Raw genomic sequence first — 23,030 nt, 5'->3', positions numbered from 1 at the left:
ATAAACGAAACCTCGGTGAGCGTAAGAAACTTACGCAAAAACACACTAAAAATCCTAGCAAAGCCAACTTACAAACTTTTTGTATCGCAAATATGAGATGTATTCAAGATGTAAAAGTTTCACTGAAAAACGCACACTAAATGTACCATGTTTTAAGAATCGTTTTAATAGAAATTTTTTGTGGTGAAATCAGTGCAGTTGTGGCGTTTACAGAAGATGCGATAAGATTACAAAAATAATATCAAATTATTTCAATCGTCCAGACTGCTTTTTCGATCATAACCCGTTAACAATACGGCTTGATTGTATTCGAAGCAGTGCGCTGGATCTTTTTGAATCCGCTCTGGATCTTGTATGGAGCGTGATCAGTAGTCGGCTTGTAGTCCTCGACTCAACGAAGCAAACTCTTTCACGATGTCCTTCATCCGTCGTTTGCTCACTTGTTCTCTGTGTCGAACAGTTGAAACGAAGAAAGAGATGTTAATAAAGTGCAGAGAAGGCCTGGCTGGTGTTCTGGTGTTAATGTCTTGGTTCTACCTGAGCATCTGCTGGCAGAAGTGCTCTTTGTGCTCGGTGGTGAGATGTGAGCTGGGGAAGCCAGGGGGCAGAAGAGCCTCTCTGAGCCACACGGACAGCATGCTGGGACAGTTACGGCTCACTGAAAACAAGACTTCTGCCAAGTGCTCCGCCAGACTGCGTGGAGACTGACCCCCAATGGCCTGCAATCACAGTCAAATTGGTCCTTACATGCTCAGTATATATATCACGACCGCATATATACCGCGTGTGTAAAGTAAATGTTCAATTACAATTAAAAACAACTTGAGTAACTTTATATTAAGATGTCTTTATTGAACACGCTACATATACTTAAAATTATAGTAACAATTAATTATGCCAAATTGCATGCAAGTAACCCAAATTTGAAACCTAATCTTAACCCTAACTATATAGTAAGTACATGCAGTTATTATTACTCAGTATTTAAATATGTAACACTGTTAACAAGGACACATTGAAATAAAGTGTAACCAAAACGTGAAACAGTTTCTTTAAATATAATGGTTAACCGAAGTATTCTATGAATCACTCATGAAGACTCTTTAAAGTGCCCCTATTACGGATTTTTGTGTGTATGTGTTGTGTATGTGTTTTGTGTGAGTGTGTAACACAGCTCTAAGCATCCAGCAAAGTTTTAAATCTGAAAGTGCAACGTTTATAAAGTTATTATATCTCAAAAGAAGATCGTTGAAACGAGTCGTTTTTAAAACGAGTTCGAAGCTGTTTCATGTTGACTTCAACATAAAACATGCGTGCAACAAGTTGGTCTTTTCACGTTGGTGCTGAATGAAAATGCAAATTAATTCTTTGCCACTAGGTGCCGCTTTTGGAGCGTTGAACAAATAAGGTAAAAATAAATGCAAATAGTTTTTTGATCTTGCATGCAAGTCAACCTGTTGTTGAAAACCACAATGTGAACCTTTCATAACCCATATCTGGCGCACTTTGTTCATTAATATTTTCCATTTTTTGTTTTTATTGCTGCACACCACATGAAACCAACTACTACATTAATCAAAATGCACAAAGATAATCATTGTTTATATGTATATTACAGGCTCTTTCTTCATGCCACATACAAATGCAACCCCATGACGTTGAATTAAATTTAATATGTACTTTGGAAGGAATCGCTTGAGTGAGTAATTCAATGACTCACTCATAAAAACTATTATTGTTTCCATCCTGCATTTATATACTGAACGCTTATTTAAATGAATAGCTTGAACAAATTATTCAATGATTCACTAGTAAAGGTCACTTATCGCCACCTGCTGGTGCAACGATGTAAACTGCGCAAGATTACACAGAGGGTCTGTCCGAAACCACTGGTTTCTATATATGACTGAAACAGCAGTCGTGTGGAGAAATCTGACCTCCAGAAGGGTCTGAAGGAGCAGCTTGCCGTCCTCCTGCAGCACCTCCCTCACAGCAGGAATATCCTCACAATGAGAGATCAGCTCCGTCTGTGCAGGAGCATCAGGAGAGCATCTCATGGAGCATACGGTACTCACAAAGTGTATATTGTGACTAATAGTGCAAGTATTAATGGTACAGCGTTCATTCCAGGTATCTGAAGGTCTGTGAAGATGAACCACACACGTTTAGTGCGTTGTACTTATACTTACAAATAGCAGACAGGTTGCTTTCAGTGTCGGAGTTTCAGGAAATTTGAACGACAGGATTCCTACGTAGACATAGACAGTTAATTAAAGAATGGATAAATGAACGTCGTGGCGGTTAATACACTTACTGATGCTCACCACAGTAGAAAACAGCTTTGACATCAAGACGGTCTGAAAGATAAAGGTCAGACTTCCTTCTCAAAACCTGCAGGGAAAATATTTGCGAAAGTCCTCTTCACGTAAGAATGAAAATTGATCTAAAACACGTTATCTGTGTGAATACATGCAAGTTATTTAGAGTAGCATCTAAAGTTTGGAGCACAGACCTGAGTGTGAAGCTGCATAAACGACTCCACCACATCTGGATGATCTCTGGAGCCTACAACATTATCATTTTGTAAAAATAACTGTAAAGTCAAGCATTATTATCATAGCGATATTTATTCGTTTCTTTAGCCAACATGATTTTTGAAAATAGACTTTCACGCAGGGTGCAACATAGCTCTAAGTGAATGAAAACATCCTGCAAAGTTTTAAAGCTGATCGTTGAACACTGGGCTCAAACTCAATTCGTAAAGGGCCGGAGGTCACTGTTTCGCTCCGACCCTGATCGAACACACCTGATTCGGGTCCTTAGGATCACTAGACACTTCCAAACAAGTGGGTTTGGAGCTGGTTGGAGCTAAACTCTGCAGAGCTGTAGCCCTCCAGCAACCGAGTTTAAGATACAGTGGTGTATAAGGTTGTCCATCAAAAGAAAAAGTCGACAAATGAGTTGTTTTTAGTCCTAAGCAGATTCAGTGAATATTCTGTCATTAGTTACTTAGCTCCAAACCTGTATGACCTGAATGTCTTTCAACTGTTTCTGTCCACACAATGTCCAAAATCACACAGGACTCCGCTGATTTTCATTGTACAGGCAAAACAACACCTTTCCAAAATATGTTCTGGGAAGCAAATCATACCGGTTTGGAACGATATAAGAGATAACCCTTAATGTGCTTTTGCTAAGCATTTGAATTGACTAATCACTTTATATTCAGACCCTGACGGCGCTCATTGTTGATATCCACTCGTTCTAATCTCTTACCGAGCTGAAAAATGGACATGGTGATGTTGGTAATCATCTCCAACAGAGCAATGATTGGAGAAAAGAGGTCCTTCTCGCAGCCAAAAATGTGAACTAACTAGGAGAAACAAACAGAATAATGAAAATAATGAAAAGAATAAACAAACAGGGTTTATGATACTCGTTTTAACATTAAGCTATTTTTACGTCATGCCATTACTTGTCGCGTGAGGTCTAAAACCGAGGCTTGTGGGTAAGCGCTGAACATCTGACCAATGAGCTCACAGAGCTGAGTCACCAGCGGCGCAAAGTCATGGAGAAGGGTCTTCAGTGATTTCTCAAAGACGGCACACACTGCCTGAGTTGAGGCGAGAGAAAAGCCAATCACTCCTATACTCCCACAAACACACACACACACACACACACACACACACACACACACAACACACAGACCTCGACCACCTCCGGTTCATTCCGCCACTTGTTGAGAAGGGTATGGATCAGAGGGAAGGCCTGCTGTAGGACAACCACCACCTGAGAAACACCCAGAACAGCTGTTGGTTTAATTCAAACACACTAGCTAATAAACAAGAGCTGACTGGAGTTCGAGTCTTGACGGGCTCTCGTACCGGGTTGTTGTTGTGTGGCTGTGTCTGGACAGGCCTCATGACCTCCAATCTTTCGCTTTGCTTGTTTAGGTCAAATGTAGAGAAGAGATTGGCCAGCAGGCCGAGGATGTGGACAATAGGAAGCTTATTAGCAGAGCTGGGCTGCACAGAAGGGTAAAAGAGAGTATGTTCCGCCAAATTCAGGTACGGGATGACAAACGGGTTAAAGTTAACTATGAAGCCTCTGTGGAACGATATTTATCGTGTACTAAAAAAATACATTTTCATTACGGGTTTAAAAGCACTCTAGCATTCTTTGTATTCAGCATGCAGTGTTAAATATAGCTCCTCACCGGCTCGTTGGCCAGTTTCTCCAGCTGCTGGATGTGAGGGGTGACCAGAGAGAGCAGCTTCCCCAGAATCTGGTCACTGGGCAGGGCTGAGAGCAGGAACCCCAGCGCCTGCATTATCCACAAACACTGAGGGCTCTGTACAGAAGATATGACTGCGGTGAAATCATGTGAACACAGATGTACAAAAATATAACACATTTTTAGGGACTAATTTTATTGTTTCAATGGTTTTATCAATCTGGGTGACACTTTTTTTAACATGCTATCTTCATTTTTGTTTTTAAATGAATCTAACAAATCTTATTCTTTATCAAAACTGACCAACCATAGGAAACTAATGTGACTTTTTTATTTTTGTTAAATAAAATCAGCCACAGAAATGAAGGGGTTAAGTTCAAAAAAATAAAATCACATAAAAAATCTCACACAGATGGAATCTATAACTGCGTTTCTGCAAAATTTACACTTCAAAGTGATTTAAAAAATGCATGGTAACACTTTACAATAAGGTTCATTACTTATCTACATTAACTAAGATACATTAAACAATACTTCTAAAGCATTTAATAATCTTAGTTAATGTTAATTCTTAGCATTTACTAATGCATTATAAAAATTACAAGTGGTGCTTGTTAAGCAAAAGTAATTCACTGTGAGCTAACATGAACTAACAATGAACCGCTGTATTTTTATTAATCAACATTAACAAAGATGAATAAATACTGTAATAAATGTATTGTTCATTGCTTGTTAATGTTAGTTAATACATTAACTATAATACATTAACTAATGTAAACAAATGACACCTTATTGTACCAAACACATACCAAAATGTGACAAATAACTGGTAAAGTATAAATTTATACCACATACTGTATATTGGCCTTATTGTCATTACATGATTGTGACACAGTGTGGCCAAAATAATTGTTAAATTATCAAATTTTCTTAGTATCGTTTAAATTTAGATTTTTAATAGAAGTTTGAAGTTATATTTGTTTAAAGAGAAAGTTCAACCAAAAATGTATTCTGTCTTAATTTCATTTTCAACCCTGTATGTAATTTCTTTCTTTAGAACACTAAAAAAGATATTCAAGACACTCCCATGATATGTTTTCTGTATTATGAAATTTAGTGACTACTGTCAACTGGTTATCAACATTATTAAAATTTCTGGTTTATAACACGTCTTGAGTGTGAGTAAACAACAGCACAATTTAAATTTTTGGTAGAATTTTTCCCGTTCACAAATAATGGTGAAAATAAAGAAATGTAATAATCAAAATAAGCTAAAATTCCAAAAGAAGTGCTTCTTCTAATCTTACAGTTACTACATCAAGGAAATTAATGTCACATTATTTCATTAAAAAGGTTACACTTTTACTCAAAAATGACCATGAATAGCCATGGTGGGACTCTTTTTGAAAAGCTTAGTAGGGTTATTAGGGTTATGCATTATGCAAAATAATCCAGATTTTTTTTGATTGTGTTACCAATACTAAGCAAAGAATGGACTGGACTTACTTTATGGATGTCTTTGACGAGCACCGCCTGAGACCGAAAAGACCACATGAGCTTTGTACATTACTCACTGATAATGTTTTGACACAGCTGCAGTGGTGAAAGTTTTTTAAACCTGTGAGACGGCCATGATATCATTGGCATGAAGGGGGAGGTCGTGTCGACACTCTCGGCAGATCCTCTTCAGAGCTGAGACACAAGCCACGGACAGATCCGGGTTGGACAGACCGTGCAACACCACAGGCAGGACACTCACCAACATGAGCGGATGATCGGACAACCACTCGGCCAAAGAGCCTGCAAGAAACCATGACAGCAGTCAGTGAAATCATGTTTCACTACAATATGTGATTACTCTGATGTTACACAGCATCAGCCAATAAGTTACATATAAATTGTGGCTGGTGTCAAGGTTGGCGTTACTGTAATGGAACCAACGAAATGAGAGGGGTGCGGATCCATGTGCAAACTTTTATAATAAAACGTGGTCAAAACACAGGCAGGGACAAATAACAGCTAACAGGTATGGCACAGACGAGACACAATATTATACAAAGTATTCCTAGCGCATGTGTGGGTCTTCGATTGGCGAACATTATCCAGAGGGCTTATCCAATAACATGAGCAATGAATCCATACGAGGAGTAAACAGAGTCCGAAACTGCAAGGCAAGGCTTAAATCTGAAATAAAGGGAATAGTCAAAAACAGATAATCCAGGCAAGGAGCTAAACTAGACGTTGAACTGAACTGAGGAAACACGGAAGGGCTCCTTAATGTAGCTATCACTAGGAGACCGATAAATGCTACACAATACTTGGTGACTAGATCAGGAGTGTGTGTTAAATACTGTGTGTGATTGCTTTTAGGTGAGTGACTGGTTACAGCTGCATGCAATCAAAAAGATGGTGATGCGTGTGAGAGTCCATGTGGTGGATAATGACATCTTGTGTTTAACAAATGAAAGTTCATAGACCAGACTCGTGACACTTTATATTAAGTAGCCAGTTCCTGAGGAGTTACCATGTTAGTAAACTGGTATTACGTGCTGCACCAACTCCATCAACTCCAGATCCACCTCCTCACACTTCACATATCCCTTAAACTACCTATTTCAACCCCCTGGATCAAACTGTTAACTTAAACAAATTACCCTTATACATACTGTTATTGTAGTTATATAGTTCTTGTTACGCTTAGTGTACTTACAGTACTTAATGACGTGAAAGTGAAAGTGTTGTTACCAATGCCCTGTTACACATTCGTTCTTTCACACAGCATTCAGTGGGTTGTTACACGTGTGTAGTTACTGAAATATTAGAGCTGTAGATACTATGTAGCGATGTGTTTACATACTAAGTACACATCTAGTTTCTATGTAAGCACACAGGTATTAGTATAACATAAAGTAGGACCTTGTTCTTGTTTTAAGCTTCATTCACTTCATCTTGGTCATATCGAGAATCTCAAATAAATCCTGATTCGGAAACATATATTGACTTTTTGAATGAATGAATGTACCTATGGTGAACATGATGGTCTCAGCCAGCTGAACGTTGTTTGCTGTGATGAGAGGAATCAGGCCGATCAGTCCTGGAATAACGTCCGAGTAACCGACATCAACAGTATCAGCAATGGACTGAAAGCCAAACAGCAGAGCCTCTATATCCTCCACGCGTGAGAGGACGATGGCATAGAGATATCGTTTAATATAATACATGACATTTACACCATATTTGTAAGCCAGTGTAACATTAGGACTGACTTGCCATGAGGAGGGGTGTGTGGTGTCCGTCAGCAGCGTGCCTAGTTTATCATACAGGCTTCTGAGGAGCTCTGGGCCAAGCAGCTCATACACATACATCAGAGTATCCGAGATGTCAACCCTCAAATCCAATTAAACATGCTTATTATTGCATTATGATACAAATGAAAAATAAATGAAGACTGAATGGAGAAGAAAAAAAAAACATTTTGTAGAAGTGTGCACATGCTGCTCTTTTTAAACAGACTGATTTGAAATATTAATGCTGTTTGTCAGAAAATCAATGAACAAACACTTAGTTTTAACTATTAGCCTTTGCTGTATAATTTCACACAGTGTAAAAAAGATGCACTGATAAATAAAATATCTAAAACATTTCTTGCCAAAACACATTTATAAGCTAAAATACATTTCTAAACACATTTATATATAAAATATATTGTATTTAGTTTAAACCCCTAAATACCCCTAAAATACACAATCAGTTTCATGTCTTCAAAACGTATGCAAAATGTATTTTTTTGACAATATAAAAATTTGTATATATTATTACATCTTATAAAATCTTAAAATATATGAGAACTTACAATTAAATAAATCTTCAGGATATTTATTCAAGTCTGCAATATATTTTGAGACATTTTTGCAATAAAATATCAAAATATATCTCAAGTAAAGGCACTTAAAATAGCAGTAAATGGGACCAATTTTATAAGAAATTGAAAGCAGAAATATAAAGCATGTAAATTTATCCAATCACTTTAATTATTATGCTTAAATAACCTTTATTAAGTTCAATTATAATTATTTATAAAATCTATAGAATTATATATTGTATTATTACTTTGTAGTTATTGTAGTTTTATTAACCTTTTCTGTGTAAAGTTTTATTTCATTTGTAACTGTGCAGTTATATGTCTTCCTACTTAAAGAATTTGATTTAACCTGTAGGTCCTGAACTGCTCTTTATCATCTGCGGACCACGTGGCATGGTCCTCGTCTCTGGGGAAGCAGGCCTTCTGCAGCAGAACGTCCACCAGCTGGAAGTACACAGGTCTGTAGATTTGTAGATAGAGCGTCTGCCTCTCAGCATCCAGTGACGTTATATCGTCCTGAAACAAGCAGCCAAAAGGACACCACTGGTGTTCAAAACATCATATTTGCTCCAGTTAAGTCAACTCAACACCAGTTCAAAGGCATCAAACTTGAGTGATGTTTTGAGGTGGACCTGTACCTGTAGGGTGTACCAGAATGTGAGCGTGAGCGAGCTGGAGGTCTCATCCACAGGATAGTGTCCAGGTGTACCCGTGCAGGACATAATCATGCTTACTAGAGCCTGAAAGCCCTGCCAGTGATCCACCTGCTCCAGAAGAGTCCTGGGGAGTTGAGAGGGACAGAACGAGGGGGCAGAGCTTTCAGCAAACAGACAAGGGCAGTCAGATGATGAATTGGCCTTCTAATAGACCCAGGCCATTTGAGGTCATATAAGACTGTTATTAACGGGAGATTGATGATGCATATAGGTCATTATGTCCAACCTGCAATGCGTTTCTCCCAGAGCTACAGCAATGCGACAGACTCCGTGAGACGTCTCCATGTCTCCGTCCTGCACCGCCTTCTTCAGCTGCTCCTGAAGAGCCAGCACCTGAGGAACAACCTTCAGCAGACTGTCTGCGAACCTCCACACGCACAGACCATAAAAATTAATGTTTCATGCACAACCAAGGGTTTTGCACTCATATTTAGAAGTTTGCTTGAATGATCATTTGTTTCTTGTAATCACAATTACTTGCAGTTTGTTTGTTATTTTGTATATGGGGAAAATGTAATGTAATGCAATGTATGTGGCACATTTGGAAATATGAAACTTTCATGTTAAATATTATCAGACTGCTATTTTCTTTATCATTATGGCAGCAAATTATGTACACATATGTGTTAAAATATTGTTTAATATAGTTACTCTCTCTCTCTCTCTCTCTCTATATATATATATATATATATATATATAGAATGGCCCTGTATATATATATATAATTTTTTGCCTCACCAGCCACTGTGGCTAGTGGTTTTCCAACTTTACTAACCACTCAGAATTTTCTTTTTGGGAAATTACATTTTATATGACTTAATTCTGCATACAAATATTTCCAAGTCATTTGACTTATTTAAAGGGTATTTTCCCCTAACTGTATTAAATGCATGCATAATCTTTCATAACAAATTCTTACATTTTACTAATAATTTTAACTTAATATAATATGATAATGTTACCAATCATATGAAATCTACATTAAAGCCTTCAAACGATTCGTTAAGATGGCTGATTCATTCAAGTGCCTGAATGTACCACTGAATCGATGACTCAAATGATTCAAACTTCAGTAAAAATTCTCTTCTTTCACTTACCCTCCTTTCTACTTGTCTCACTATCAGTCAAGCATTAATGCCCAGTTCTATTACTGTATATAAAATTCAGCCAGCCAGAGAGGCTAGTGGGAGTGACTGGGTTACCCGCCACAGCTGAAATCCACCCGCATTTGGCGGGTGTTAATGTCAAACCCTGTATATATATAACATCTTCAAGAGCTATTTCTAGCTGATTTAACACAGAAATGAATGTATTTGGGTTACTTCGTCAATATTAAATAATATTTATGAACAGAAGTCAATTCATTTGAATGTAAACCTTTTTTAGGATACCATTCTTTTTATGTTATTTTTTGTACAGTTCATAAACAATACCTATATTTGTTTGGCTGTTAATACGATTTATGCGTGTGAATTGCATATAGATTTTTCGTGGATTACAGTTTTAATAAATCTGTTGTGAATTACTGGAAAACAACAATTAGTCGACATGTAGTTACCTAGTTAGTATAGTATAATATGTCTAAAGTAGACTATCAAAATAAAGTGTAGCCAAGTTTATTAGTTTATGTTAAAAATGTGTTGGAAATTTCACATGCAATTCAAATACATAAAATCCTGCTTTTTGAATACAGGATTTTCCCTCACCTCTGACAGTCAGGCTGTGAGATGATGCTGACGATGGTCTCTACGGCTGTGTCAAACAGCTCGGACTCCTTCAGCAGTGCGAAGCAGTTCTCCAGCAAGCCCTCGCTGTCTTTTAAAGAGATGTCCAGCGTGAGCCACGAGGACACGCACCTCAGCACCCGCTCTCTGACAGGACAGGGTGCGTCCGGCCGCTGCAGTAACTGCTGGAGCAGGGAGCAGACAGAGCTCCAGTCCACAGCCAGAGCGCTTCTCAGCTGCGAGCGCCGAGAAGCCAGAATCCTAATGCTCTGCAGCTCCTCGGGCAGAACGGTGAGGAGCTCTAGAAGCGCGAGGCATCGGGCTTGACCGTCAGCCTCTGTCACACTCTCTCCAGTCTGGAAGGCACACAGAAGATCTGGAACTGCCGTTGGCCACGTTTCGGGTAAGATGTGAAGGACCAAAGAGGCCAGAGCGACACAGAGCCTCGTCAGCACCATCTTGGGCCCAGACGCAAACTGGCCGACCTGGGTGATCAGCTGCGAGCGGAGCGAGTCTAACTGACCTGGCGGGAGGTCAGACCAATGACGGGTGATTTTAGCATGTAATGTGCTTGCCCCAAAGAACTGGATCTCAGGAACCTAATGTGAAACCAAATAAGTAAGAACTATGAGTGTAATGAAGTGAAATGTATAGACTTTAAGGTGTGCTCTGTTGAAAAATCCAGCATATGCTGGTTAGGTATGTTTTGAAGCATGACTGCTGGTTTGAGCTGGTTTAAGTCATGTGCTGGTCCTGAGCACAACCTAGCTGCTTAGTACCAGCACAAAACCAACTAAGAGCCAGCTTAAATAAGCTTATGACCAGCTAAATCAACTTAAACCAGCTTAAACCATCTCATGACCAGCTAAGAACCAGCTTAAATCAGCTCATGACCAGCTACATCAGCTCAAACCAGCACATAACCAGCTTAAATCCTATTTAAATCAGCACATGACCAGCTAAGAACCATCTTAAATGAGTTAATGACCAGCTAAGTCAGCTTTTACCAGCGCATGACCAGCTAAGAACCAACTTAAATCAGCTGATAACCAGCTACATAGCTTAAACCAGTCCATGACCAGCTAAGAATCATCTTAAACCAGCTCAAACTAGCAGGCATGCTTCAAAACATACCTAACCAGCATATGCCAGATTTTTCAACAGGGCGGTGTAGTGGAACCCTCTGCATACTTTTTCTGGTTGAAGCAAAGCCCAGCAGAAGTGCCAGGCTTGTGGTGATGCCTGAGCTTGTGTGAGCCATTTCTGTGCCACATTCTTCTTGTCCATATCAGGGTCATAGTAGAGCTGCTGAAGAGCCTGCAGAACATTAGGAAGGACTGATTCTAGTCTAATAACACTACTTGTCAAAAGGTTGAAATGATTAAGTCCCATATGCTCACGAATGCTGCATTTATTAGAAAACATACAGAAAAACAAGGAAATACAATAGTACTAGATAAGTTTTACAATATATTCAAACAAATGACTTGGTTTATAAACATTAGACAATCGTAATGTTTCTAAACTTTTGACTTGTACAGTACATATTGATATTAACATATTCTTTCCCCCTCAAAAGGTATTGATAATGCATAGAGAAGATGTAACTGAAATCACAGCACACAATGGGGAAGAGTAACATAAAGCAGCCATCAAATCCCCCACATGCTAACAGTTATTATTAGACTAGCACAGCTTACTGGAGATATCAAGTTACTTTCCACTTACAGAAGCTTCTATATTGTTCTGAAGTGCACAAGGCCAAGCACCTTCAAACTTGTGTGGCTTTACTCAGCTGTTAGTGGAATTATGAGAATATGAAGGAATAGAGGCCTCTGGGACAGCACGGTCCAAACGAAAAGCCAGCCCTGAATGGAGCGGTTAAATTTGCTTCTTTCGAATCACTGCTCTTGCCTCAGGTTTACATTTCCGAACAGTTTTGATTTAACTGATCTTAAAGAAAGCTTTAAAAAGAGTTTTTACATAAGTTTGGCTTCTGATTGGTCAATACAGTGTTGCAGTCCTCTTTTTTCTTACATAGTAATAGAGCGGAAAAGTATAACTCCAATTTATATTGTCCATAGTGGAATTGTAATGTTGCTTTATTGACCTTTAAAGATCTTGAGTTACACTGTTGATCGATGGTATACTTATTAAAGCCATAAGCATGCTTTATTTCCACCATATCTCCATAAATGTGGTCCCAGTTTATATTAGGTGGCCTTAAATACTATGTACTTACATTTTAATTAATCATTTGGCACAACGCACTTATTGTATATTTATGAAAACACCTATACGCAAAAGTGATTTACAATAAAATATTAACACTAAGTACATTTTGCATATTGTTTGATGTAAGTACTTAGCAGTTAAGGCCACCTAATATATAATTAGGATTAGTTCATTATTATTATTATTATACTTTTTCAAAATGAATCACATTTTTGAGGGCCTAAACATTCTCGAAAAGTCACAAAACTTTGCACGCACCCCAAAACTGGTAAAATTTCCGTCTGATATATGTTATAGAGGTGGGTGTGGCAAAATGCCTCGATAGCGCCACCTATAAATTTTCAAAAGTGTGCGCCTCGAGCTACGTTTCACGTACATGTACCGGTACACATATTTAACACGTGACGCAAAATCCCAAACCCAACAGGAAGTTGGTTATTTTTAATAACCAGCAAATTTTGTGTCATTTTTGCCATTTTCATCATACTTTAACAAACTCCTCCCAGAGATTTATTCAGATCAACACCAGATTTGTCGAGTATAAACTAAAGGCCTTTGCCATGTTAAATTGGGGAAGATCTAGAGTTTTCGTCGATGGGCGTGTCCGTGGCGGCCTGGCAAAATTTGATGTTTCGTCACGAAAAAGGAAATTTCTTTAACTCAGACGCACAATGTCTGATCTGACACAAACTTCATGTTTGATGACACTCCTGACCGAAAGAGATCTACGTGTCCATATTCAGTTATAGTTACAGGAAATGTCTTGTTTCACCATAACCGAAGCATACCATGTTCAGTGCGCACCAAACTTCATATGTTTGATCAAAATACTGGTCTGAAGACATCTACATGCTAATGTTAAATTATAGACGTAGCGGCACCAGCTGGCAGCAGGAAGTTTGACACACATAAATAGTTTTTGCATATTATTTCTATACGTGCTAGTTTAAATGCATATTGTTGACTTCCTGAAGCCACTGGAGGCGGTAAGCCTGGGTGCGAGGGCCCGTTCATCGCTGCATGCAACTTTAACTATTTATTTATCCGAAAACTGATCCTGTAATGTTGTGATTTTCTCCTCTTGATTGGACTGGCTCGGTCTATGGATTTTTCTTTTATTGTTGTGTGTCAGTTGTCAGTTGAAAACACTTCTGATATCTCAACATGACTCAGATATCACAATTTCATCTGCTTTTTATTTTAAAATCTCACCAACACCTTATTGTAAGGTGTTCAAGTAATAATAGCAATTTCAAAAAAGTTGTTATTTCGACAAGTTTATCTGGCTCGATCAAGTGAAAGGAAAAAGAAGACGAAGAAGAAATGGGAAATGTTTGTGTGTGTGTGTGTGTGTACTGTGTATTTTTATAATGTACGTATAAATACACACACGTTCAGCATATGTTTTGGAAATTTTAACATACATATACATTTATATATTGGCTATAATTACCCCTGTATAGGTTATTAGTCACCGTTTGTCAAGTCCACTCAAACACAAATGGTTATTGTGTTTCTGTGAGTAACTCGCAGTCTACTCACCCTCTCCACCGCCTCCACCGTGAACTCATCTGCATTCACTGCCTCCATTAGTCCTCATTAACTTCCTCACCTCCTGTTCTTGCGCCCAGTGACAGTGTGTGTTCTGCGGTGAGGAGTGAGGGGGTGTTTTGGAGTCCCGTCGGGTCATGCGCGCGTGTTTGTGCGCTCGCGGGGGGCACGTCTGACGGGACGGTCCGGAGGCGGCGGCGGCGGCGCGCGCACGTGGCTCGCGCTGATAACAGCTGACGCCGCACGTCACTCGCTTCGCGCTCGAACCCCTCCGTAGCTTCTAGTTCGATTCAAAGGGTCTCGAAGCCCTCTTCTGTCTTTATAAATAAGCTGTCGTTTAGACCGAGACCGCAGGTCGCGCTTAACCACACCCCGCCGTCGAAGCCCAGACCCCTCGGGATATTTTTAGCTCTGATGATGTCCGCTGTCATCTAACGGAAAGATCATCCCGGAATCACAGAGCGAATCTGCACGGTGTCTGCGCTGGAGTCGCTTTATCTAACATGAGGACTCAAAGCGCTTTTATTTTATGGACTGCGATGGTTCTTCATTCGTCTGTCATAAAAGGTAAGCACATGGCTTGTGGTTTACTTGATTTTAGCATGAAATCAGCAACAGGATTCATTGTCTTGCTCGCATGTTTTTTTTCTGATTAATTACTAATGATTTGCATTTTATTTATTTGAAATGACCATCAACAATATCTATCTATCTATCTATCTATCTATCTATCTATCTATCTATCTATCTATCTATCTATCTATCTATCTATGTAACAATTGGCTACTGCAAAAATTAAAGTATTACCAATTATTTAAAATATATTTGGGAATCGAAACATATTTTACATATTTAATTTTTGATGTTTGGGGTATTTATTGGCATTCTCCCCCCTTAAATGCTTATTAGATTCTTAAAGTAAGATCTCGGTGTTAATTTCATGAATAATTGGATGTGATCTGATTTGGGAGACATGGGTTCGAATCTGCCATGTTTGCATAAATAAATCTTTTTTTTTTTAAACATATTAGTTGTTTATACATCTAACTTTACCGGTTTAAGTGTTTTAGGTTGGAACTGAGATCTTCTTTTCTGTCTTTTGAATCTTCAAAAACACAAATGTATGTGGTTGGTTTGCTCCTCCGCTCCTTCTTGACACATAAAGGTCACAACTGCTTTGTTCTGTGGATGCACTGTGTGACCATTAAACTCAACTGATCCCGTCTGGATCGCCCACGTAACCGGTTCAGCATGAGCTTTCCTCCTGTAGCTTCACTCAAATCAAATAACCATATTTCATGGCACATTCGTTTTTTTTTTATCCCCTCCACTGCATGTTTATTCTCTAGATGTACAAGTAGAGTTGTACATTAATAAGCACGAGCGAGCTTGCTCATGCAGACATTTTCTACTTCTCCCCAAGGTCAGACCACAGACTCATCCACAGACGCAAGATCCGCTCTGAATGAAGTCACTCCAACAAATCGCGTGACTTCAGAAAGTGGCATTTTGGGATCGCGAGCCACTACATCCTACCGAAGCGTCTCCTCTCCTTCGGCGGATTTCACGACGGAGGTCACACCTACAGTTCCTCCTCCATCACAGTCATCCAAAGACACCTCTCCTTCACCAGCCGTCTCCCAGACCCCTGCGCTACAAGAAGTCACCACCCTCGACGCGGACACTGCCTCGGTACCAGGCAAGACTGATGCAATTAAACCTAATCTAATTGCAAAAGCTATCTGTCGTTAATCAGTCTTAACTAAGGTTTAAAAACAAATTTGCCATCCTTTGTGTTGAGAACAACAACATGGACAGTCGAAGACATGGATGGACAAATTAAGTTCACGAAGAGCTAAAAAGCTGCAATAGGTTTTACATTGAGAGCCTTTAAAGCGTTATAATGTTCAAAACCTTTATACAGTATGAAAAATGAATTTTTAAAATGTTAAATAAAATAGATTATTCTGCCAACATGCTTAATTGAATGCTTTACTTTCAGTTTAATAATTGTGGAATTATTAATCAGTTTCACAAAAACAGTTTTCACAAATTGCTAGTAAATTTTGTGAATAATTACAAAAAAGGCACACATTACCAGAGTAATGCACTGAATTAAATATTAATTTAAAGACTTCAATACAATTGTCAAATGTACTTAATTCATCTTTTTAGCCTTTAATACGTCAATGATTTTATTTAAAATTTACAATTTTATTTTATTTATTTTTTTTACAGTGTGTTTTAGTCAGGCTTTCTGGTTGGTGTCCAAGTTGGAAATTTGGATTGGTTTCTGACCTTGACATATTTGTAAATGCTTCTGTTTAACTCTTTACACTGACAGTAAAGATGGTGGCATATTCTAAAAGACACGATGCTTCAGGTTTCACGCACTGACATTTGCGTTTGTCTTCCAGTCTGAGTGCTTTCGCGTGGGTGCACAACAGATCGTTCCACTTTAATGATGAAACGCCACGCTTAATGTGACCGAATTCAGTCCGAACTCGTGAGACTCTCTGGGAAACTGCCACATTTCCACCCACTTGATCAAACGTCCGTCCGTAAATAATGGCTGGACGTGGGTGTAACATTTTGGAACACTACTGTGTTTGTAAATAATATCCCTCTCTCATACTGACATTTCACTGGAAACACGGCTATATTTAGGGCAGTTGAATATCTACTTATTGGTTTACTGCACTTATGCCAGACCTTAAGTATGACTCTTAGAAAACAACTTCAAAACACAAGTTCTTCCAAACAGTTTTTGCCCGGCAGACAGTAAAACGGGTAAAAATACCATAGACTTACATTGAAGGAGATATCTATCTATCTATCTATCTATCTATCTATCTATCTATCTATCTATCTATCTATCTATCTATCCATCTATCTATCCATCTATCCATCTCAGTCAAAGCTTGTGTTTCCGTGCAGGTTTTTCTACTGCAGGTTCTTCTGCTAGCAGCCCGTCGGTTTCTTTTTTGAAGAGCACCGTTTCATATTCAGCAGCCACCACAGCTCCTGCAACATCCATCGATCAAAGCGAAGGACCTCAAACGGACTCTACTCCAGCCAGCAGCAGCGTGATGCAGACCACACAAACAGCTCCACTTTTCACCCCCACTTACCCTCAGACTTCTCAGATGGCCCTGACCAGCAGTTCAAAGGTCACCGGACCTGCTCCTTTGGAAGACCAGGATGAACCTTCCGAACTGGACGTGGGGGATCAAGGTGTGTGCAGCGAACGCGTATGTTGAGCGCATCAGATATCAACAGAAGCTCAAACGTCGTTGGGTGAATGTTTCAGCTCACTTTAAACTAAAGCCAGGAAAATAACTTACATAAATAGTAGAGGTATTGAAATCTGTTTGAGTTGCGTCTTTGTTGTTGCCGTCGAAGTCTAGTAAGCACACTTGACAGATGATAATTTCATTATTTTTCCAACTGCATTTATAACTTCTGTGGTCCGTACATGACGTCCCTTCGGTTTTATTAGATCCTGCGATAGCGATAATCGCTTTCTCCTCCGTTCATCAATCTTCTAGAGTCAGGGAAGGTTCCTCACCGCCCCGCTTCACCCCTGGACCCCCTGCTCGCTGCTCTGGTCACCATTTTCATCATTTGCACCGCCATGGTCTCGGCCGTCCTCTTCTTCAGGTTTCGCCAGCGGAGCGAACATCCAGAATTCCACCGGCTTCAAGACCTCCCTATGGTGAGTCTTGCATTCGGGCAGCCACGTAGGATATTTAAAATCGAGAGTTTTGTAGATAAAGGTCGAACAATTGGTCGGTTTTGCCAATAAATTATTGCTGGAACAATAGCGATATTTTTTACACCGCTATACATCAACATTATACGTAACAAGAGCGGCCTTTAGAGGCAGAATCAATGACGCCTCATCATGTTTTGTATGTTAGGCGTTTTTTTTTCCAGTTTATCAGCGTTAAAAATATTTAACGCAGCGGCGGAGCCACCTCCGAAATGCCGTGACGTCTGATAATCAAAGTCCAAAAAGGAAATCAGTGACTTTTGCAGCTCTAAGGATTCATTTATATTTAATTTATTGTTGATAACTTTATTTCGTTTTCCTTGCTGAAATGCACATGTAAACATTTATTGTAATGGGATAGTGCGAAGATTGTTTTAAGTTGACTTAAATTAGAAGTTGTTCTTTTTTAAGTCTAATACATGTTAAAATTGATAGCTGTTAATTACACTGTAATGTTGAATTGCTGTAGTCAATGGTTAAATATTATGGAAAAAATTATTACATTATTGGTATCAGTCATACTGGCCTTCAGTCATAAAAAAAGATGCTGCTTAAATATTTAAAATATACTGTCTTTATGTTGTTTCAAGATTAATTCGAAGATTATTGCAATCTATAATATATTAAACATTTTATTGTTAGAAGGGGTTAATAACAATTAATTGAAAAACCTGTGATTAATTGTTTTAAATTTGTTTAAAAAAATTTTTGAGAGCACCAATTTAAAGCTGGTTACCAGGGAAAGAAAAAAAAAGTTCAACATAAACAAATCAGATCAAATCAATTCATTTTGTAGCGTCGCTGTAATAAGATAATAGTATTCTGTTCTAAACGGATTCTTTTAGGGGTTTTTTTGTTAGATAAAGGTATAGTATTAGAAAATATTCTACTGTAAAATGAAAGCAAATAAAGTGTATACATTTCATACATATGTATCTAATTTCAATGCAGTGGACTTCGTGTAGATATTTATTTGTTTTTTATTCTTATATAAAATGGTGACACTTTGCAGTAAGAGGCCATTTGCCACGTTGATTAAAGATACATTTTTTTTATTTTATTTATTCTGCTTTTTAAATGAATAAAAAAATGATTTAGTGTAATAAACTGTCAGTAGATTCATCGGTTATGGGCCGTGTTATGTGGTCCAGCCTAAAAACCACTATTGCTCAACCTCTAATTTACACGATGGCATGTTTTGCAAATCAACATCGACGATCAAACTAGAGAAATCAAGTGCTGTGCTTTTCCGCAGGACGACCTCCTAGAAGACACGCCACTGTCAAGATACACCTATTAGCAAGAAGGGATCCCGCTGTTTCATGATCCGATTCCTCAGGCGGCCGGTGTTGTTATTGCTGAAAACCCCTGAAAGACGGCTTTCACAACCGATCTCCGATTCTGGGTTTTTCCGGGCTTTGACGCTAAAACGTGGTTGTGTGATATTGGAATAAAAACGTAGTTATTTGACTATATTACGAAAACCATTCAAGTAAAATACGGGCTCCAGTAAACAGAATAAAATAAATGTATCGGTGTTAAAAACTCCAAGAAGAAAATGTTCAAATTAAAAAAAAAAAACGGAACTGATGTACTTTTGATTCACTTTGAGATCCTCCACAAACGTAGATATACTACAACAAGCATTTTCCTCACAAACATGACACGTAGAGAAGAAAGAATTCACATTCGAGTTAATTAGAGAGTTTGCTGGAGATCACTGGCTTGTTTTTTCCCTTTATTAGACACTATATTACGAGGCTGTCATTTGGTTCATCCTAAAGCTAAACTCCGGCGTTTACCGTCGTCAGGTTTCGATCCAATCAGGATTTTCAGGTAAAGATATTCACAGTTCACACAAATGCACAGCTTTGACCGAAATCACTACAGTTCAGACATTTTTTTTAGTCCACAACATTTTACTGATACGACCGCTCCTTGACTTTTACATAACTTTATTTCATTCTCGAGGTATAAAATTTCTCGTATCTAGAAAAGCAAATAGTACCGCACCTTTCTTTTTGTATTGTAGGTGCTTCTGCTTTTTTTCCAAGGCATTTTTTTTTTCTCGAAAAACGTTTTAGCATACATGTCTCTGGACTTTTGCACTGTTAGAACTGTGATGTTGTAGTCGGGAAAATCGTAATTTTTATGTGACGGGCTTGTAGAATGAGAACAAATTGGGATTTTGATATTCACGACAAAGTTGATCGTCCGGATCGATAGTGAAGCTACGTGAAATAACTTGAAATGTATTTTAGCATATTCACTTCTGTCTACGCTGGTTTTTGTGGTAAACCTAGTGCCTAATGTACTTTGTGCCAAAAATGCGTTAAATAAACTGATAAATATATATATTGCACAGTTGTGTTGTTGAGATGAACCTGTAAAAATGAGAGTTTGTAATAAAATAAGAAAACTGTTTTTGTGTCTGTGTAAAGCTTTATGCTATATCGCGTTGAAACGTGGTCAAACTGAGATGGTCAATACCAATATGAATTATATATTATTTTATTAGTTTCTTACGAACGCATAAAAAACAAGGTTATATAACACTAGCAGATTTCATATATTCTATATGTAAAAACTATATAAATATAAAGTGTGGAACAGTAAAATCTAACAGTTTAATATTGTAGTAAAAACAGAAATATTGTAATAAACATGGTATCATTAGAATAATATAGCAAAAATATATATTAATAATGATATATATATACATACATGTATATATGTATATATATATATATATATATATATATATATATATATATATATATATATATATATATATATATATAATTAAACATTGCATAAAATAGTTAATTCTTTTTTTATAGAATACAAAATATCACAATAATAAATAACAATGACAAACCATCAGTAATTCATTCATTCATTAACCGGAACACTGATATAACAAGTCATGTGATTAAATATCCTCATACCAGGTTTGTCTGGAAACAAAGGAAACAAGTCCTCGTCGGTCTACGGCCGTGAAATGATGATGTCGCCGTACGGCTCGTCCTGTACCGCCGTGACGTGACCTGCGACCACTTCCTCTGAAAACACAAGACAAGATATCCGTCCGGGGCAATGCACTTTTCAATAAATTAAGCACTGGGTAGAACGAATGAATTTATTTTTCAATCTCACACCATTTTTTTTAGCAGCTGGCAGGTGAACAGAATAGCAGCTGAAGCGTGTTCGCTACACAAATATAATTCTTTCTCTCTTTAAATTTTTGTTCGTTTCAGCTGAAAATCTATTCGATTGGTGGGTTACAAGTCGATCGTCTCTCTGAGAACAATTTCACAATTTCATAATTTCGTTTCATCTCAGCACAGAACGTTTTATCCGGGACGGCCACGCACAGCCACATTTTAGCTAATATTGAAACAAATACAGCGTTAATACCTCTTTAGCTTACACCCTGATTAGTTTTCGTCGATTGTGCCACATTTTTGCCCACATTTGGTTGGCACTATTCGGGCCTTATTCAGTATTTACCACACGGGCCACTTTGGGGTCACATTCAACACCGCATCTTTGCCTACAGAGGACCGCATTTGATTTGACGCCTTTGGGCTATTTTTGCTGTTTTACATATGGGCCATTTCAGGCTTACATCCGTTTTGTCCGGGCCATAAGGAGGCCGGCAGTGCCGTATCATTGCCTTAAGCGCCCCGCACGCTCCTGCTGTCGGTCAGAGTCTAAGAGTCAGAGGTTATAGAACGCAAATCCATAATCTCACCTAGCAATCTCAAAAACATTTGTGCAACAATTCTGCGGCTGGCCTGAGGGGGCAGCAGAGAGCGAAAGGTCACCAGACCTTCAATAACACCCTGTGGCCTTCAACAGAAGAACAAAAAAACACGCATTAGACAAAAGTGCATTGGATATTACATCTGTCTGCAGTCATATGCCACGATTATGTGCAAATGTATAAAATGCACAAAAAAACAAAACATTAGGATCCTACGAATTCCATAATGCAGGAAAAGACATTTTAAGAAAAACTACCATCATATCACATGCACGGAAAAATTCAAGGGTCTTCACAGAAACCCGTCAAAATAAAAATAGAAGAATATATTACCATTGTAAATTAAATTACATTTAATTATAATTATTTTTAAAACTTTATTACCTAAGGAATAATTACACAATAATGTAAATTAAATTAGAAAAATTAAAAAGGTTTTTTCTGATATTGTTGGATTAAAAAATAAACTAATGTTCAAATACTCATATTAACACAGCAGTGTATAAAGAAAAAGTTCTTTATTGGCACGGACATAAAAATGAATGGTTTTAAGCTGTACCTTAATTGCTCCTCGATATCTTTCGGAATATCTTCCATCTCTGGGACCCTCTCTTCCGGGATGCCCTCAAGTCCGAACTGAATTTGCGGAACAGGGGATCTGAACCCGCGACGGCACACACATGCAAAGTCATTTTTCAGAGGCACTTAATTATGCGGCAGCCGAATGTGAAGCTCGCGAGTGTCAAACCAGTCGCTTCTGACAGCGCCGGCTATTCCTGTCTCTCTTTTAGCGTCTCTGCTCTCACCGTCTCATTTCGGGCGTCTCCAGCGGAGAGAAATCCTTGTCTGTCGTCTCCAAAACCACCAGAGAGGCTGAAGATTCATTGAAACGGCTAAACTATTTCCCTTCTTTTAAAACGCACCATAACTACGATAAAAAAAAATGTGTTCTACAAATACAGCATGTGTTCGTGTTTTACCTGGAGTTTCTTGCTGGAAGAGGCCAGACTCCAACATTTCTCTGGGAATCTACAGTAGCAATGAGATCAGTCACTCAAAAAAATATAAAAAAATGATTTAGGCATAAATGTAAGGTTTTTGTATTTCAGTTATTATTTTGTGTTATTTATTTTGCATAGAAAATTTCCATCCAGTTTTAACATAAACTAA

General features: G+C 38.3%; 2 protein-coding genes across 5 annotated transcripts; one reads left to right on the top strand and one right to left on the bottom strand.

Moving 5' to 3' along the window:
- Positions 1 to 143: 143 nt before the first annotated feature.
- ipo13a (importin 13a) lies at positions 144 to 14,451 on the bottom strand. 4 transcript variants are annotated; one of them, XM_043261137.1, is made up of 21 exons: positions 14,314 to 14,451; positions 11,728 to 11,853; positions 10,519 to 11,135; positions 9,039 to 9,179; positions 8,735 to 8,912; positions 8,446 to 8,612; positions 7,501 to 7,621; positions 7,257 to 7,404; positions 5,853 to 6,034; positions 5,741 to 5,767; positions 4,217 to 4,351; positions 3,885 to 4,025; positions 3,709 to 3,789; positions 3,476 to 3,613; positions 3,277 to 3,373; positions 2,513 to 2,565; positions 2,325 to 2,391; positions 2,190 to 2,248; positions 1,938 to 2,027; positions 538 to 719; positions 144 to 447 (listed from the first exon to the last, which is right to left on the bottom strand). In XM_043261137.1, exons 1-21 carry the CDS (start codon positions 14,359 to 14,361, stop codon positions 366 to 368), a joined length of 2,880 nt encoding a protein of 959 aa, XP_043117072.1. In that variant the 5' UTR covers positions 14,362 to 14,451; the 3' UTR covers positions 144 to 365. The 4 variants fall into 4 exon arrangements, with proteins under 4 accessions (XP_043117072.1, XP_043117082.1, XP_043117054.1 ...); XM_043261147.1 differs by having other exon boundaries at positions 8,735 to 8,876; XM_043261119.1 differs by lacking the exon at positions 2,190 to 2,248 and having other exon boundaries at positions 1,938 to 2,142; positions 2,315 to 2,391.
- A 308-nt stretch (positions 14,452 to 14,759) lies between these two features.
- Positions 14,760 to 20,516, top strand: si:ch73-344o19.1 (flocculation protein FLO11). Its single transcript, XM_043261168.1, has 5 exons — positions 14,760 to 14,889; positions 15,746 to 16,021; positions 17,260 to 17,556; positions 17,871 to 18,037; positions 19,350 to 20,516. Exons 1-5 carry the CDS (start codon positions 14,826 to 14,828, stop codon positions 19,392 to 19,394), a joined length of 849 nt encoding a protein of 282 aa, XP_043117103.1. The 5' UTR covers positions 14,760 to 14,825; the 3' UTR covers positions 19,395 to 20,516.
- The last annotated feature ends 2,514 nt before the right edge of the window (positions 20,517 to 23,030 follow it).

This window comes from Puntigrus tetrazona, chromosome 2, assembly GCF_018831695.1.
Source record: "Puntigrus tetrazona isolate hp1 chromosome 2, ASM1883169v1, whole genome shotgun sequence".
NCBI lineage: Eukaryota > Metazoa > Chordata > Actinopteri > Cypriniformes > Cyprinidae > Puntigrus > Puntigrus tetrazona.
This window is presented reverse-complemented; position numbering and strand designations above follow the sequence as displayed.

Coding starts and splice junctions, on each gene's coding strand:
- ipo13a (XM_043261119.1), bottom strand. CDS start 14,361: ATGGAGGCAGTGAATGCAGATGAGTTCACGGTGGAGGCGGTGGAGAGG. Junction 3,614..3,708: donor ATGAACCGGAGGTGGTCGAG/GTCTGTGTGTTG, acceptor GCCTCAACTCAG/GCAGTGTGTGCCGTCTTTGA. Junction 448..537: donor TTCTGCCAGCAGATGCTCAG/GTAGAACCAAGA, acceptor TGTTCGACACAG/AGAACAAGTGAGCAAACGAC.
- si:ch73-344o19.1 (XM_043261168.1), top strand. CDS start 14,826: ATGAGGACTCAAAGCGCTTTTATTTTATGGACTGCGATGGTTCTTCAT. Junction 14,890..15,745: donor TCATTCGTCTGTCATAAAAG/GTAAGCACATGG, acceptor CTTCTCCCCAAG/GTCAGACCACAGACTCATCC. Junction 16,022..17,259: donor GGACACTGCCTCGGTACCAG/GCAAGACTGATG, acceptor GTTTCCGTGCAG/GTTTTTCTACTGCAGGTTCT.